Source organism: Apodemus sylvaticus, chromosome 21 (genome assembly GCF_947179515.1).
Source record: "Apodemus sylvaticus chromosome 21, mApoSyl1.1, whole genome shotgun sequence".
Classification (NCBI taxonomy): Eukaryota; Metazoa; Chordata; class Mammalia; order Rodentia; family Muridae; genus Apodemus; species Apodemus sylvaticus.
Window position 1 is genome coordinate 51,636,134 of NC_067492.1, and position 17,910 is coordinate 51,654,043.

Consider the following 17,910-nt stretch of genomic DNA (forward strand, 5'->3'; position numbering starts at 1 on the left):
CCCTCCCAATAAGAGCTAGCTTTAAAGTGTGAGTTTATCTAACATGTAACGCAAGGCTATCACCACGGAAAGCTCCCACGCACAGTGCACACTTAAACATCAGCTTGTTTGGCCCCTCCAATAAGATTTTTTTCTTTTTCTTTTTCTTTTTTAACACAGCCAAGTCAGATGCGGTGCCAGCAACGCAGGGTTGACGTATACATCGTGGGATACTGGCAGTATGGGTCACAGCACTCTGGCAGGCAATCCCTAGGCAGTTATTTTGACATTAGAAAGTCACAATCCATCAACTTAACAGCAGGGCAATAATTTTGGGGACCAGGATAATAGCTCTTCAAATGACATGGTAGGAAGCAAGCAGTAGCTCCAAGAGGCCCTGCCTGAGAAGAAAGACAGAAAACTAGGCAGAATCTCCCAGTCCCTAAAACCAATCGTTACATCATGTCTTCGTGCATGACCATATTTCCTCCAGGGGCTGAACAGAAATGTCCCTCCCACAGAGCCAAAGAAAATGGCTAGACTCCGGTTGGCTGTGTGGAGACGAGAGAAGGCTCTTGTCTCTGCCTAACCCTTCTGGGTTAAAGAAGGTCATACTTTCCACTCTGAGTGGCACACTCTGTGATGCCCACAGCAGCACGTCAGAAGAAGCCACTGAACGTTTTCAACATTGCAAGTAACTCAGCTCTCAATATTCTGTAAAACAGAGCCCCTGAGGGTGTGGACCGTACTTAGACTAGATTCCCGAAAGAGTTGCAGGGCCAGTAACCCTGACTGAAACCCTTCCTACACACACACACACACACACACACACACACAGAGAGAGAGAGAGAGAGAGAGAGAGAGAGAGAGAGAGAGAGAGAGAGAGAGAGAGTGTCTCCGTCTCCCATTCTGCTCTCAGGCTCAAATGTGTGAGAGTGGGTCCCATGGAGTGATTTTGAGCGTCTGTCAACATCCAGGAGAGAAGGGATGGTGGGATGGGAGGGCAGGTAATCGCTTCTCAAATGCCCCATAACAACTGTGAACACACACACACACACACACACACACATCCTGAGGGACAGGTGTGCCATGATAAAAGGACAACATTATCTGTTACTCTAGAAGAGAAATAACGGACAGCTGGGGGATTGCGTGTTGGTGGCTGAGACTTTGAGGACAGTCAGTGGCTGAATAGTAAGTACTGTGGCTAAGAAGAGCTGTGGTATCCAGGAGGCAAGGTCTGCTGGCTGTGCTAAGACCCTTTCGTGGACACAGTGGTGTGCTGAGGCCACAGGCTGAAGCCAGTTCTTACCCAGCCCCATCCGTCTCTCACTGTCTTCCTGAAATATTGACAACACCTAAGACACATCATTTTCAGGTTAACTTCTGTCTCTGTCTCTGTCTTCTCTCTCTCTCTCTCTCTCTCTCTCTCTCTCTCTCTCTCTCTCTCTCTGTGTGTGTGTGTGTGTGTGTGTGTGTGTGTGTGAGGTGAGGTCAGAACTCAACACTGAGTGTCTTCTTCAACTGCTGTACCTTAGTTTTTGACACAGGGTCTTTAATGCACCTGAAGCTGGTCTTGGGTAGGTGGGCTGCTCAGCAAGCCCCAGGGGCCCTTTGTCTTGTCTTGTCACACATGTCCTTATGTGTGAACTGGCATCTGACTCAGGTCCTCATGAGGGTGCATCTAGAACTTCACTGACTGAGCCATCTCCCTGCCCTTATTCTCTATGTTAAAGAAAAAGATATTCACTACATGGACGAAATGTCAGCAAGGAAGAGATGAACAGATCTTAAAAGAATGACAAAGGAATTACCATAGTCTGCATTTTATTTTAATGCACGCTTGTGGCAGTTTCAGCAGCATCTCTCCCTTGGTTCTGAAACCCACCCTCATTGGAATGGCTGCAGTATCTAAGCCACGAGCATCTGAAAACACACATTTCAGAAACGCGGTTCTCAAGTATCCAGTGGCAGAAGGCAAATCAGCACTGTGTGTCCTTACCTGGAACAGACGGTCTTCCATGCAGTGCGGGTTCACCAGGCAGCAGATCTTTTGAATTGGAGGTGAATGGTGATTGTCTAAATGTGTCTTCTGAAAAGAAAGGGCTGGGGTAGGGGAGGAGGGGTGATGGTTAGTAAATTAAAGTTACTTAAGACACCCAGAGAGAGCACCTTGCTCCAAACACACGTGTGCGCGCACACGCACACACACTCCTATTCCATTTAGTCCTGTCTTTTCAATTATGTTTAAGCTATATAAATAACACTGTGCTTGGAATGGAGGCAGAGAACAGGTTGTCACAGATGAGCATCACATGGGCATAGCTTTTATACTCAGTGTCCACATATAAAACATTACCTTAAAAATAGACTTATTGCCTCTGTGTGTGTGCGTGTGTGTGTGTGTGTGTGTGTGTGTGTGTGTGCGTGCACTCATATGCATGTGGAGACCAGAAGATGCAATGAAGCTGAAGTTATAAGTGGCCGTGAGCTACCTGACATGGGTGTTGAGAACCAAACTTGTTCTCTGCAAGAGCAAACATTCCTAAGCACCAAGCCTCTCTCTAGCCCTAAACACACTTGAAACACAGCACAGTTGAGTCCAGGCTGGGTGTATGTTCCCTTGCTCACATGATTTCTGGGTACAAATGAAGATAACTGCTGACTCGGAATCAGAAAGAATGTCTCTGTGCTTTCTCTGTGGAGGAGATGGAGCCACCTGTTTGTTCCACAGTCTGTCAACTGACCCTCTCAGAGACCTGTAGCACATACAGGACGCGCACAAGACTGGAGCCTGCAGGGCCACAGCTGGCTGGGCCTCAGAAACTGTAGCTCAAGCTGGATCTGGGCGAGTTTGATAAGGAGTAGAGCTGGGAAGCCAAGTTGCTGACCATGGCTGCAGCATCGCAGGAAGGGACAATCAAACTGGGCGGGACTGAGCCTCTAGTGACACAGCTGGAAGGGACAGTAACACACTGGGCAGGACTGAGCCTCTAGAGACACATCTGGAAGGGACAGTAGGGCTTTAGTACTCCCAGGATCCTCCTCACAGCATTGGCACAGTGAGCACAGGGCTTCTAACCCACTGGCCACAGCCACTGTCTACACCTCTGAAGGCAATACAAAATACTGCAATCACACGTGGGACTACACGGTATCCGTCCAGTTCCTTCCTGGGAAATGGACAGCCAGCCCTACTTGTGTGTATCACAGAAAATTCAATCAGAGGAACTGACTGCCAAAGTATTGGCAAGGCCATGGGCAGTAGCGGGGTCTCCAGATGGGAGGGGCAGCAAGCTGCTATCGCCCTGAGGTTAGAGGGTCAAAGAAGATACTCATGGGGGCAGCAATGAAGCCCCTGGGCTGAGGCCACCTCAGGCAAGCTGGAGGCCAATAAACCGAAGCGGAAGCAGAAGAACAGAAAAGGGGGTGCTTTCCCTAGGCCCTACCCCTGCCTCGCAGTAGGGTCTGGGCTCGGCAGGAGGGCTGTAGCCTGAAGGGGCAGGGCAAAGAACAGATCTCAGCACACACCGAAACCTGAGAATCCCACATCCACACTTGAAAGGTGCAGCGTTTCTAAGCTTGGCCCTAGACTACAGTTACAATGATTAAATAAACATTAAAGAGACAGTATTGAGATGAAAGTGGAAGAGAACAGTTGTTTTTTTTTTTTTTTTTTTTTAAAGGAAAGCATGCATCACTGGGTAATGTAGTTCTGCTGTTACTGTTGGCTACCCTGACCGTGACTGACTGGAACGCTTTGTATTTAGATTGTAAACAGTGAACAATATAAATGGACTTTAAAAGTGCACAAGCTGTGGGTCACTCAGAGCAGATAAATAGGAAAGACAGTTTCAACCTTTATACCTTTATACCAACCACCACAAAAGCTACAAGTCACGGGCCACTTGGTAGCTGAGCACACGGACTCTAGAATTCAAACTCGACCTACACTACATGGCCATGGTGTGACCTTGCATGAAGTCTTAACTTCTCTGGGCCTTCATTTCTTTTCTTTTTTTTCTCTTTCCTCTTTTCTTTTCTTTTCTTTGTTTTGTTTTTCAAAACAGGGTTTCTCTGTGTAGCCCTGGCTGTACTGGAACTCACTCTGTAGACCTGGCTGGCCTTGAACTCAGAAATCTGTCTGCTTCTGCCTCCCAAGTACTGGGATTAAAGGCATGCACCACCACTGCCCGGCTGGGCCTCCATTTCTTGTCTCTAGTTGGGATAACAGGACCCACACATCACCGAGGAGCTGGGAGGACTAAACAGAAGAGTCTGTGGACTGTGTTTTGCATAGTCCCAGTGCATAGAACAAGTGCTCAATAAATGGGAACTATATTTTAATGTGTTGCCCGAAGGAGAATAAATTAATCAACTTTTCCATACATGTTAACAAAAAGGGAAGTTCCCTTTGTATAAAAGCCGTTATAACAAAGGAAGGAAAGCCATTTCTGATTTGGAAGTCTTAGTTAACTGGGGCGATTAGGCTAATGCCCAGCCCTTGCATAAAGGCTACTAAGGATCAAAGAATATATGTGCAGTTAGGGAGACTGCTGCTCAGAGATGGCACATGAGGGTTCTTGATGCCCAGGCTGGGTTGGAGCAGTAGATCGTCCAGCATGCATGAGACCCTCTAGACTCCATCCCTGTCAACACACACACACACACACACACACACACACACACACACAGAGAGAGAGAGAGAGACAGAGACAGAGACAGAGACAGAGACAGAGAGACAGAGACAGAGACAGAGAGAGCACAAAGAGACACACAGATTCACATGTACAGTCTTGGGGACAGTCAGCATGTAGAGAGCCACATGGAGAGAGGTGAGTTCTCCCGGGAGCATGACTTTGACTAACAGCACACACTGCAGTGTCTTCGGCAAGTGGGAGGCAGGGAAAGACTTTGGTTTCCATCACTGACTGTAGCAGGCAGCCTGGAGCTGCTGAGAAGACCGAGAAGGCCCTACATACAGGAAAAGGAGAAGTTGGGCAGCGCTGCTGACAGCAGAGGGCCATGCAGATGGGCGACAGCCATCAGTGGGGAGCAGGTGAAGACACAGCGCTGCTGACAGCACCCCGTGATCCCTAGAAGTGGGCACAGGCTGCTCCACATGGTAACGAGCCTCCTAGGTTTGCAGCTGTATGGAGCACACGCTGCATCTTGCCACCGTCTTCCTCAGCACAGATCCTAGCAAACGGAGCACAACCCGCTGCTGTGGGAAAGCTCAGAAGAAACTGAGTCAAAGCAAAAATGATCAAAGAACAAGGCTACTTTCCCAATGCAAGACTGCTTTACCCTGCGCAGAAAGATTTCCTCAGAGGCAATAGGATGTAGTGTGATGTCAAACACCAAAAATACACCAAAAGAGCATCTGTGTATTATGGGGGGAGGATCAGTGCAGAAACTTCTACAAGGCAAGACTGTAAAGTCTTATCGATGAAGAGAAGACCGGTTAACAGAGGTCCAGTCCCAGGCTAGCCCATTGCAATTGTCTGCACTGGTGCTGAGAGGGGACGGAACACGCCAGTTTCACAAAGGCCTGGGCAGCTGGGCATCCATCCTGGCCACTTAATGAAGCCACCTTTGTGAAATAATCCCCTAGCCTGAGTCTCATCACTGAGAATGCGGTTCTGAACTACCATCTCATCTCCCAGGTCCCAGAATTCCTAAGGAATCCCGAACAACACAGACCCATGGATCCTTTCTGGAATATGTGTAAGGAAGGAGCAGAGAGGGACTGCCCGGCAGGCAGGCTCCCGGAGAGCAGGAACAAGCGAAGCGTATTCTGTAGGCTCAGAATCAGAGGGAAGTGGCATTGCCCTGAGCCACCGCACCTCTCCGACAGCGAGGGCTTCCACAGCCCACAAGGCGTGTCCACTCCTCGTACCCATGGCTTCTGAAGGCAAGTTGGTCTCAGCTATGCCCCGGTGAAGCAGGGTATGATGGCTCATGCCTATAGTCCCAACAATGGAGGATGACCTCAAGGCCCAGGCCAGCTTGAGTTACAGAGATCCCGGCTTGCTGCACTACAGAATGAGACCCTGTCTCAAGTAAGAGGAGGAGGTGTAATAAAGTATCCAGGGCACTGCTGCTGCGCACACCACCTTCATCTCCTCGCCACGCTGGAGGAACAGCGCCAGCCACAGGGGCTCAGGTCTCCAAGCCTAGATAACCTTACTTCAGCCTGTGTGCTGAGAGCCGGCTCTACAACTGTAGCGTCAATAGATGTAGCACAGGGCGATGGCCTGTGAAGTACAGAAGCCATGCAGCTCTCGATGGTGCCGGATTCTGTAACACTAAAGGCATCACTGTCAAGTGATGGTGAGGTTGGCAGTTACAGCAGGGGAAAGTCCCAAAGGTACCTGGGGCTGCTTCCCTTCAGAGAGAAAAGCAGAAGTGAGGAAACCAGACTTTATTATGGGCAAGGTAGGAACTTTGTGCAATCCTGGAGTTGGAAGCCCAGGCTGGCTACAAATTATTCCAGAAAATGAGCCAGTGCGAGTGTCACATGGCCCTTGTCCCCTTCGGCAGCTCCACGATCTTTTGCAGTTTTGACTGTAAAGAGGCCCACTCTCCCGTGAGATGAGTGAGGCTGCAGGTGTGGCCCAGTCGGCAAAGCCACAGTCAAGCCTACAATAAGCCTGAGATCCACCCTAAGGGCTATCACGGGCTATATGGGGCTCGATGGACAGGAGGTGTGGTGGGTCACCTGGTCAACTCAGCACATGGGATGCGGAGGCAGGAGGACCAGATCATCATTAGGTACCTAATGGGTTCAAGGCCAGCTTGGGCAATATAAGATTCTGTATCCCCACACCCGCTAAAAACTAAGTTTAAGAAGGTAAAATCGAACAAGTAAATAAATGTAAAAAACCTCTGGGGAAAAAGAAAAAGCAAGAAAGAAAAGATTGCAGCTTTGGTTTGTTGACAGGAAGGTAGGTAGGTGATTGCAACTAGTACCCAATGTACTAGTTACTAGTAGGGTCACCAGGGATTTTCACTTAACAGAATCACCAGCCACTATCTTGTGTTCTCTTTGACCCTGGATGCTGGCAGGCTACCTGGTTAATTCATCCACAGTCCAGAAACAGTCAGCACCGACATTTAGGAGTAGGCCCAAATCACCTGTTACTCGTCTATTCTGTTACTTAGGAAAGATATCTTCCAAACTTCTATCTCTCTGAGTTTCCTTTCTGGATAAAAGTGGGACAGTTGCTGATGTGTGTGGTCATTTTCTCCCTGAAGTAAATCTAAGAGCTGGGGTAAGAAGTGGCAGTTCTGTCATCCAGAGTGGCCGATGCCAGACCTCAGATAGCATGGGCTATGGGGTCAACAGCACAGGCCTGCAAAAAGAAAGATTTACAATAAATAATAAAGCAGCCCATAAAAGATTATGGCTCTAAACAGTGATACATTTCACTAAGTGCTGGGTTGTGGCACAAATAATTTCCACCTTTAACATCTGAGGGCCAGCAGGGAGCTTGTCTTCACGCAGAACAGAAAGCTCATGGGCTCACAGCCTCACTCCCTGACCCCAGCCGCAAAGCACTTCCCACTCCGACTGCAAAGACAGAACAAGACACACAAGAAAGAGAATGAAGGTGAATGCACACTGGGGAGAAGCCTAGAGGGCTGGAAATGAGAGTCAGCCATCGTATGGCTGCCTGCCGGAGATCTCAGGTCAGATTCAACTGTGTGGAGTCAGAGTGGTGGTGGCCATCTGTAACCTCAGCACTGGGGAGGCAGAGGCAGGCGAAGCACTAGAACTTGCCCACAGGCCGCATCAATTCAGCTCCACACACAAGTTCAAGCATGTGTACACCATATACACACATTCACAAACACACACACATGCCACACACACACACACACACACACACACACACACGGACACACACGGACACAAATAAATAAGTAAATAAATAAAAAAGAAATCCTTTTTAAAGAACACAACAAAAATAGACCACTGTTGCTTCCCCTGAAAGATGGAAACAACCTCATAGCTCTGACTCAGGAATGACAGCGAACAGGAGGGACTGAGCCGGGTGAAGGATCGGATCGCTCTGTAATGAGTTCTTCATTCCCCAGGACTGAGATCTGCGGATTATGGCCCTGGCTATGTTGAGCCAATCTCTTTGCAAGCCAGTGACCTCAGCTCTGGGTCACCTCATCCCATGGCTTCCTTCCCTCTGGTGAGCGGAGCCTTCCTCTTGTCCACTGAGCCCCATGAGAGTCCATCCTCTCTTTTCTCTGTCCATCTACCTAGCCATCATCCAGCCATCTGTCTGTCTGTCTGTCTGTATATCCACCCTTTGCATTGATAAGACATCCTCACTATTGTCTATCTATCTGTCCATCCATCCTATGCCTTAGTTATTAATACACCATGTTCACTCTATTTTTCTTTCCTTACCAGTGCTGGGGATTTACCGCAAGGCCTTCCATGCATGTGTGAAGGAAGTGCCCCATGTATCAATATGCTCCCATCCACCCACCCATCCATCTACTCATCTACCCACCCATCCATCCACTCATCCATCCATCCACCCGTCCATCCACCTACCCATCCACCTATCCACCTGCTCATCCATCCATCCATCAACCTACCTGCCCATCCATCCATACATCATCCATCCATCTATCCACCCACCTGCCCATCCATCCATCTGTCCATTCACTAACCTACCTGCCCATACATACATACATACATACATCCATTCATCCGTCCATCCATCCATCCATCCATCCATCCATCCATCCATCATCTATCCATCCATCAACCTACCTGCTCATCCATCCATCCATCCACCCACCCATCCATCAACCTACCCGCCCATCCATCCATCCATCCATCATCCATCCATCCACCTGCCCATCCATCCATCCATCTGTTCATTCATCAACCTACCTGCCCATCTATCCATCCATACATCTATCCATTCATCCATCAATTCATCCATCCATCCATCCATCCATCCATCCATCCATCATCCATCCATCCATCAACCTACCTGCCCATCTAGCCATCCATTCATCAACCTACCTGCCCATCTAGCCATCCATCCATCAACCTACCTGCCCATCCAGCCAGCCATCCACCTGCCCATCCATCCATCCATCATCCATCCATCATCCATCCATCAATCCATCCATCCATCCATCCATCCGTCCATCCATCGATTACCTTGTCTATTGTTATGTCATGCTTACTCACTGCCTCGCTCCCCATCTTTATTGTGCTGGGATCCACCCCAGGGCCTTTCTCACACATGCTAAGCAAACACTCTACATTGTGCTACACTTTCAGGTCAACATTATTTTTTAAAGATCTGAAACACCAAACATTCACTTCAAAGCACTGGTTTGCTACTTTAAAATCTCCTCTCTCCAAATCCATTAGATCTTGATACACACCCTTGAAGTTATACCCATACTATACTGATATTCTGAAGGCATCAGGAAGCTGTAATTGAGCAGACAGTCTTCAATGTTTCCAAAAGGCACACATGACAGGATAAGACCAACATTATCCCAAAGATGTTGTTATATTAGTTCAAAGACTTCCTGATCACATGGAATGTGGCTATGACAAAAGACAAGTGGATGCAGGTAGCTCCCTTCTGGAATCACCATGTCTAGATAAGGAAAATGGAAGAAGTAAGAAGAATTTGGGAATGTCCAACAAAGGCTGTGGCTTGCTAGAATAACAGCCTTGTTGTTCTTTAGGCTTTGCTGAAGAACAAAACAGCTTTTCTTCCAAAAGCTTCTTAAATATACCTGAAAGATAAGATTATTTGAAGATAAGGACTAGGGAAAGTGTTGGGCTCCTTCTAATGCCCCTCAAGGAAAGTAAGGGCAAGAGAAACATTCTGTGATACTAGAGCAGATGCATAAGCAGGTGTGACACTCGAGCAGGTGCACGAGCAGGTATGACACTAGAGCAGGTGTAATACGAGCAGGTGTGATACTAGAGAAGATACATGAGCAGGTGTGACACTAGAGCAGGTACATGAGCAGATGTAACACTAGAGCAGGTGCACAAGCAGGTGTGACACTAGAGCAGATGCATGAGCAGGTGTGACACTAGAGCAGGTGCACAAGCAGGTATGATACTAGAGCAGATGCAAGAGCAGGTGTGACACTAGAGCAGATGCACAAGCAGGTGTGACACTAGAGCAGGTGCACGAGCAGATATGATACTAGAGCAGGTGCACAAGCAGGTGTGATACTAGAACAGGTGCATGAGCAGGTGTGACACTAGAGCAGATGCAAGAGCAGGTGTGACACTAGAGCAGATACACGAGCAGGTGTGACACTAGAGAAGATGCACAAGCAGGTGTGACACTAGAGCAGATGCATGAGCAGGTGTGACACTAGAGCAGATGCATGAGCAGGTGTGATACTAGAGCAGATACATGAGCAGGTGTGATACTAGAGCAGATGCACAAGCAGGTGTGACACTAGAGCAGATGCATGAGCAGGTGTGACACTACAGCAGATACATGAGCAGATGTGACACTAGAGCAGGTGCACGAGCAGGTGTGACACTAGAGCAGATGCAAGAGCAGGTGTGACACTAGAGCAGATACATGAGCAGGTGTGATACTAGAGCAGATGCAAGAGCAGGTGTGACACTAGAGCAGATACATGAGCAGGTGTGACACTAGAGCAGGTGCATGAGCAGGTGTGACACTAGAGCAGGTTCATGAGCAGGTGTGATACTAGAGCAGATGCACAAGCAGGTGTGACACTAGAGCAAGTGCATGAGCAGATACTTCACTGAGATAACCAAGCCACTGACACAAAATAAAAAGGATCAAGTAACCCTGCAGGCTGCGTGTTCTGGAATGCCTGCAATGGGCTGTACAGTGGAGTATCTCTGTATACAGAGAGAGGTAGCCTGTGAACAGAACCCAAGTCTAAATAGAAAATCCATTTGTGTCCTGTATATCCTACATGGGAATACACAATATTTTTAGTGCACTTGTGTTTTGATGGTGACCTCTCGCCGGGAGAAAGAATGGAATTTTCCACCTGTGGTGCCATGTTGGTACACAAAACTTTTGAGTTTTGAAACATTCCGGATTTCAGAGTTAGGACTATGTAATTTGTATTTCATTTTCCACCTAACACCATTTCTCAAGACAGGATCTCGTAGATATCAGGCTGCCTGGTATCTCTGTGACCTTGCTGATCCTCCTACCTCCAGTTCAGCAGTACTAGGACCCCAGGCAAGCACCATCACCCCCAGCTGTGACACTGGGGCCGGAACCTGAGGCACCACACATGCTCAGCAATCCTCCGCTGACAGAGCCACGCTCAATGAGTCCTCAGCTGCATTTCACGGTTGCTGCAATCGTCTCCGTGGAGAGTGCATACTTTGTTATCCTTAACTATCACATCCTCTAATTTATTTGTTAACAATTTAGAATAAGAGATGATTAGTATATATAATATATGCATATGCATAAACATATCATGTCTGTGTTTGTTTTCTAGCACATTTATGAGAGATGGAACATGAACAAAATAACCCTAAATGAAAGACGACATGGGTTTAGTGGGCCTGAGGAACCTGCTGTCTTCTCAGGGCCTCCGTCAGAGGACCCTCCTTCTGAGAGAGCTCACCTATGCAGGCACTAATAAGAGAAACCTGGATGGCAGCCAAGAGAAATTAGGGAGAAAAACATGCAAGATTTAGTGCTGTATATTTCCACCCTGACACTATGAGACTGACATTTTTTTTTCACTCAAATCTATAATGTACGGAATAAAACAGAGATGTCTTGTGACCTCAGGAAGGGTCTGGGACCTGTCACCTACCATGTGGATACACTTTCAAAAACAGACTGAAGAGAGCAAAATGTGAGCTAATCTCTACACTGGCAAAGGTGAGCTGGGCATTTCCTAAAGCCTGAGGCTGGCACGGCAGCCTGTGGGTCACAGGAGCCATGGCCACACTGGCATCTCACCCCTGGCACAAGCACCTGTCCATGCTCCTGCTTCTGCTCTTGGAGGTGACGAAGAAGCATCTCCTCTTCCTGTGTCACAAACACAACAAGTGGCCTCTGGCTGGGACGGGTCATCTAACAACAGAAACTTGTAAACCATGAAGAACTAAGAGCGTTGCTCATTTTATAAGGTGTGAAATGGCATGGCAGCAGTATCCTTAATTTTTTAAAGGGACATAGACTCTGAAAATCAGGGAGGGGAGCGAGTGAGGTGGCTCAGCGGGGAGAGGCAGTTGGCACCGAGCCTACGGAGCTTAGCTCAATCCTTGGAGTCCACATGGCATAAGGCGAGAATATGCATCCACTGTGACACACACACACACACACACACACACACTTCACTCACTCACAAATTAATTAATTCTAAAACTTAGATGGAAAGTGCAGGCCTTTCCAGGTCTCAAATAATCTTGGCCTGCCTCTGTCTCTATGTCTTGTCCATCACTTGGAGACTGAATCGGTCAGTCTGACAATTTATAGCAAAGGCCTGAAAAATGTTGATGCTCTCTTTCCCTGCCTGTGCACGCATACCGGCATGTGGAGGCCAGGAGGTGACTTCAGTGTTTTCCTCCATTTCTCTCAACCATTTTGTTTTGACGTAGGCTAGGCTAGCCCTCTGAACCTACATGTAGAGGTGCAGGTGGCCAGCAAGCCTCAGGAGTCCACCTGTCTCCCCAACACTAGAGCTGCAGATGGGCACGGCTTCCACTGGAGCTCCAGGCTTACATCAAGTCTCCCACAGAGGCTCTCCTCCCCCGCCCAGAGCCCTAGTGCTTCACCGCAACACCATTTGTAACATTAGTTAACACCGGTAACAACGTGGAGGGGGAGGGGGCTTCTGGATACCCAGTAATGGTGCTAGTTAATTACCACAGAAATGCTGAATGATACCAGACAAATCTTAAAAGAAACACTCTGAGCTACACCAACTAACTCAAACATGCTCTATAACATAGTCCAGGTTAACAGACGTTATAAAGCTCTATGTATGGTAAGATCCTCTTTTTATAAGAAAATATGCATACATAAAATTAAATTCTGTAAATACATCCTTGGCCAACTTAGAAGTGAGCTCTCTGGGTAGAAAGTTTATCAGTGATGGTGATTATTTAAGTGCATATTCTATAAACTCCGAAAGTCAGTTGTTTTCAAAACTCCTCACCGAAACTCTGGGATTTGACTGTTTAGATCATTTACTTTTAAAAAGAATCGGCCTTTCAAAACTTGGGTATGGAGGGACCGTTGTAACAAACAAACAAACCCAAACAGTCAGAAACAGAAACAACCTGGCAACACATAACCTTCAGCACAGGTTCCCTAAGTCCAGACACTAGCAAGGAAGGGAGGCTGCGGGGTGGGCAGCGGAGGTCGGGGGGATGGGGGTGGAGGTAGGAAAACCAGGCGTTTCAGGGGGGAAATAGCTCAGACGCGCACATGCATCGGTCCCTACTTTCTCTGAAATATTGCAGGCATATTTCTGGTCTTCCCAAAAACAGGCAATACCCAGGACCTAATCCCAAGGTTCAGGTTCATCCACAAAAGCCAGGAAACTGCCCAGGGCAGGGAGCACAAGGCAGGCCTTGTCAGGGCCTCTGAAGCCAAGAGGCCAGCTCAGGCCAAGCCAAGCCACCACCGCAGGCCACGGAAGGGAACCTGGCACACCCGGATGCATGAAGCGTCAGCTCCTGGACGACCAGGTCTCCAGGGAGAATGTGACTGCACACAGAAACTAGGACAAGGGGCTCTCTATGGAAGGCCACTTGGGGGGCTCTGTCCTCTTGCAATGGTGCAAGGTCACGGCCATGCCATGGACCATATCCATGCAGCAGGGATGCCCCTGTGCTCTGCTGTCGCTGGGGAGCTGCCCCACTGTGAAAGGTCACCTTCTGCCTATTTGTTGGATGTCTAGTAACAGCTCTGAGGACGCTTCAGAGAAAACCCCAGACTAGAGCAGGGCTGTGGCCAGCACCCAAACTGCACCCGCCTTTTGGTTTCCACCTTTTGGCTACAGTGCTTGTCACAGACTCTGGCTAGCCCCTCCCTGAGTCTTTTAGCCAGCCAGGAAGAAGAACACACTGGTGCATGGGAAATGAATAAAAGAGACCAGGGGCCCCTTCAGACCCTGAAAGGAACTCTAAAGCTGCCCCTCAGAAACACACGACCCCTCCCCCTACAAACACACACTGCATACTGCACAAAGTATTTCAGAGGTTCAGGTATCCATAATAAACTATTTTTAAGAATCAACCTCAATTTTCTTTGACAGATGAAGATTTAAAGATAACCCGATGAGGTAGGTATGGCACTGGAAAGACTTTCAAGTCAGTGTACGTCCAAGGCTGCAGCAGGAGTCCTCTCAGGATGAGCACAGCTCAGAAACATCGTGTTTAGAAGCTGGGAAATGAACATCACAGACAAGGAAAATCTAAATACTTCTTGGGACAGTATGCTGAAAGGAGACAGTATGCAGGACGAACAGCCTCATGGAAATAATCATGTGCTCCCTCAACAACCTTGACATTACTAGAAAGTAAAAATAAATTAGTGTCTTAATTAATTGGGAATCCATGAAATTAGTATTGATGTAATATTAAATGCTCTGGTGTTCTCCGTGTATTTAATTTGAATGTCACAAAATATGAACAGTAAATAGGATATAAAGAGAGAGACTCAAAAAATCACCAATTTCATTTGCTGTTTGCTGTTTCTCTCTTAATTGCTTCTGTCCCACTCAGTGTCCCCAAGTAATTTTTCACTTCTAAAGTAATAACACTATCATTCTCTTAGGTTCTCCAAAGAAATGGGAGGGAAATTGCACAAGCGGAGGCAGGCAGCACATGACGCTTTTTACCAATCTGCACAATTTCTATTACTGAATCATAAATATTTAAGGGCATGCATCTAAGCCGCTACACAGGAAAATTCTATCTTGGACACTATCAAGTGAATGTCTTTTTAGTAAACAATGTTTTCTGCCATTATCTAAATCATAGATAAATAGCCTACATTTCAGATTTGGAAAATTGGGCAAATTAAATGTTGCTCTGCACGGCACAATACGTGTCTGTCTCTCCCTGATTTCTCCTTTTCTGTCCAGGAGTGGCTAAGAGGATGATTCGGGCAAACATGTAGCTGATTTTGGAATGAAGTGAAGCAGGTGTGTGAAGTCCTGACTTCCAGACCTGCAACTGACCTTGCCTCTACAGACACTGGATTATTAACGGGAGAAGAAGGAATAAAGGCCAAGACAGGGTTCTTGGCAGCCATTGTTCAAAGTTCATGGTGTTATACAGCGTTGAGCTCGCCCACGTCACCTGCCAGGAGCTGTCTGGTGGAACTGTGGGCTCCAGTTGCCTGCTTCCATCTTCCGCAGCACCTGGCCAGGTGATGGGCCCTGGAGGGAGGTTTGCTCTTCCCTTTATTACTAAACCTTGGAATCTAGTAATGGTATCAGGCCTCTTGTGTTTTCATCTAGCAACTGACCACAATGGCTGGTTATCTGCTCCCTGTAGAAAGTAGGCCTGAATGGGGAAAGGAAATTTAAAAAAAAAATAGGGTTTATTGAACTCATCCATGGTCTGTCCTTCTGTCTTCTGAGTCTGGCAGGGCTCCTCACCTCAGTGTGCATCAGGAAGATACCATGAGGCACACCCAGGACACTCTCAAAGGACACTCACGGGCTTCTTTACACGGGAGTTTTCCAGACTCTCAAGGTTAAACGTGTGGCAGGATGGTGGTGTTAGAATGTACAGGCCACGTTCAGTGCGCACGCCCTTGTAAGGACCCAGACAAGGGTGGGGGTGGGGCAAGGTCAAGTCGGAACCACACGATCCAATCTTTCCAGCCGCTAAGTAAATTGATTTTTCTCCCTGGCTATCTGGTACACTTCTGTGGGTTATTTTTTGTTGTTGTTGTTTTTGACTTTACTTTTGAGAAGATGATTCTAATTTATACAGCTGATTCTAAGTTCTTAGGATTTGAAATTTTTAAAAAATGTGCGGTGGGTGGGTAGGGGGAGCATTCTCAAACCAGTTCTTGCTGGGGTTGTGGCTTACTTGTACAGTGCTAGTTTAGCTCACCTGAGGTCACAGACTCCGATAGCAGCACCACAACAAACTAAAACAAAAGCAATGAAATCAGTTCTTGAAATGATGTCTGAAGGTGTCAGGGAGATGGCTCAGTGGGTGAAGCGCTTGCTGCACAGGATTGGGTTCCTATTTCCAGTACCCAAGTAAAAGCTGGACGCAGTAGGCCGAGCTAGTGGCGCTTGCCTTTAGTCCCAGTGCTCGGGAGGCAGAGGCAGAGGCAGGTAGATCTCTCTGAGTTCCAGGACAGCCAAAGCTATACAGGAAGACCCTGTCTTTCAAAAAACAAACAAAGGAGAAGAAGCTGGGAAGAGCATCCAGTTGCAATATGGGCAGGGGCTCTGGAGGACTTGGCAGGGAGTCAGTCTAGATTAACTGCTGAGCTCCAGCTTCAGTCAGAGACACTGCCTCAGAAGCGTATGGCGGAGAGCAGTAGACAAAGAAACATGGCGCTGTACACGCATGTGTGATCAAGCCAACACACATGTTCACACACATGCACACATGTGTACAATACACACTCTGATGCCTAGAGTTTGTTACAAGGTAACATATGCAACGAGCTGACAAAGGAAGGACACAGATGACATGACCCAGGCTACGAACTGATAATTATCTGAATGCTGAGGGGCACTTCCCTGCTCCTGCGTGTCACTGAACGCCTCCATTACAGAGGAGAAAAAAACCAGAGCAATGAAGTGCAGAACTAAGGACGAGAAACTTGCTAGTGATTAGCCTCAACCTTTAGCTTCATCTAAACTCAGCAGGAAACGCTGTCCCTTGCTGTTCTCTGTTCTCCACATCTGACGGCTGGTACCAGTGGTGTGGGTGAGGGGCAGTTCTGCAGCTGGGTGGGTGGAAAGCCTCACATGGAGACAGTGCACTGGTGACTGTGAGCACCGGCGACTGCGAGCACCGGTGACTGTGTGCACCGGTGACTGTGTGCACTGGTGACTGTGTGCACTGGTGACTGCGTGCACTGGTGACTGTGTGCACTGGTGACTGCGTGCACTGGTGACTGCTCTGTTTGCCCACAGGCCCTGTGGACAAGATGAGCATAGCAATCTCTACTGATAAACAGCCATGGGAGCCATGGTGTTATGTAGGACAGGAAGGCAGCGAGCAACCCAACCCTCAGGAGCAGGAGACACTGCACGTGGAGGAGCAGCTTGGGCATCCATCGACATGGAGGCGGCAAGGAAAGGCTATCTCTCTGCACCCCGCCTCCTTCATAACTGAATCACCTAGTAACTCTTAAAGGTGGGAACTTCTGAACTGGGGCCCAGTGGCCACTATTCCAAACAGCTTCTTCCAGAAACTAAACATCATAAACAGGGTAGTGAGCTGAGGGGGGTTCTATACCCCTGTAAGCTCAGCACTTGGCTGAGGTGGGAGGATTGCAAGTTTCCAGCCAAACTAAGCTACATTGTGAGGCCCTAACTCAAACAGAAGTAACTATACAAATATCCCACTCAGTACTTAAACCCAGAGTCCTGAAAATGAGGAGATAATGTAAATCTATTTGAAGGTTATTGTAAATCATACCATAAAATAGAACTCACATCCTGACCTTGTATGTACAAAAGAAGGTTCCTTAAGAATAAAGAGTTAGAAAGGAGGGTCCGGAGAGCTGGCACCCTCTGCTGCCCTTGGTGGGAGACAGTTCCTTGGACCAGCTTGACTCTACTTCAAACCCTGAGGTGATGTGTAAAAAAGAAATCAATTTGTGGATTTGGCCAAGGTGTCTACATGAATAAATAAAAACACACCCAGGATTTTGTGGAATTATAAACCATGGGGTCTAATCCTGGTTTCTGAACACT

At 47.7% G+C, this 17,910-nt stretch overlaps 1 protein-coding gene across 3 annotated transcripts in view; it reads right to left on the reverse strand.

Moving 5' to 3' along the window:
- The window catches only part of Znf827 (zinc finger protein 827), a 191,622-nt gene that overhangs the window by 65,482 nt on the left and 108,230 nt on the right, over positions 1–17,910 (reverse strand). For all 3 annotated transcript variants that reach the window (XM_052166282.1, XM_052166280.1, XM_052166283.1), the window contains exon 8: positions 1,982–2,085. In XM_052166282.1, the coding sequence (XP_052022242.1) occupies positions 1,982–2,085 (104 nt within the window). The remainder of the gene's footprint in view (positions 1–1,981; positions 2,086–17,910) is intronic.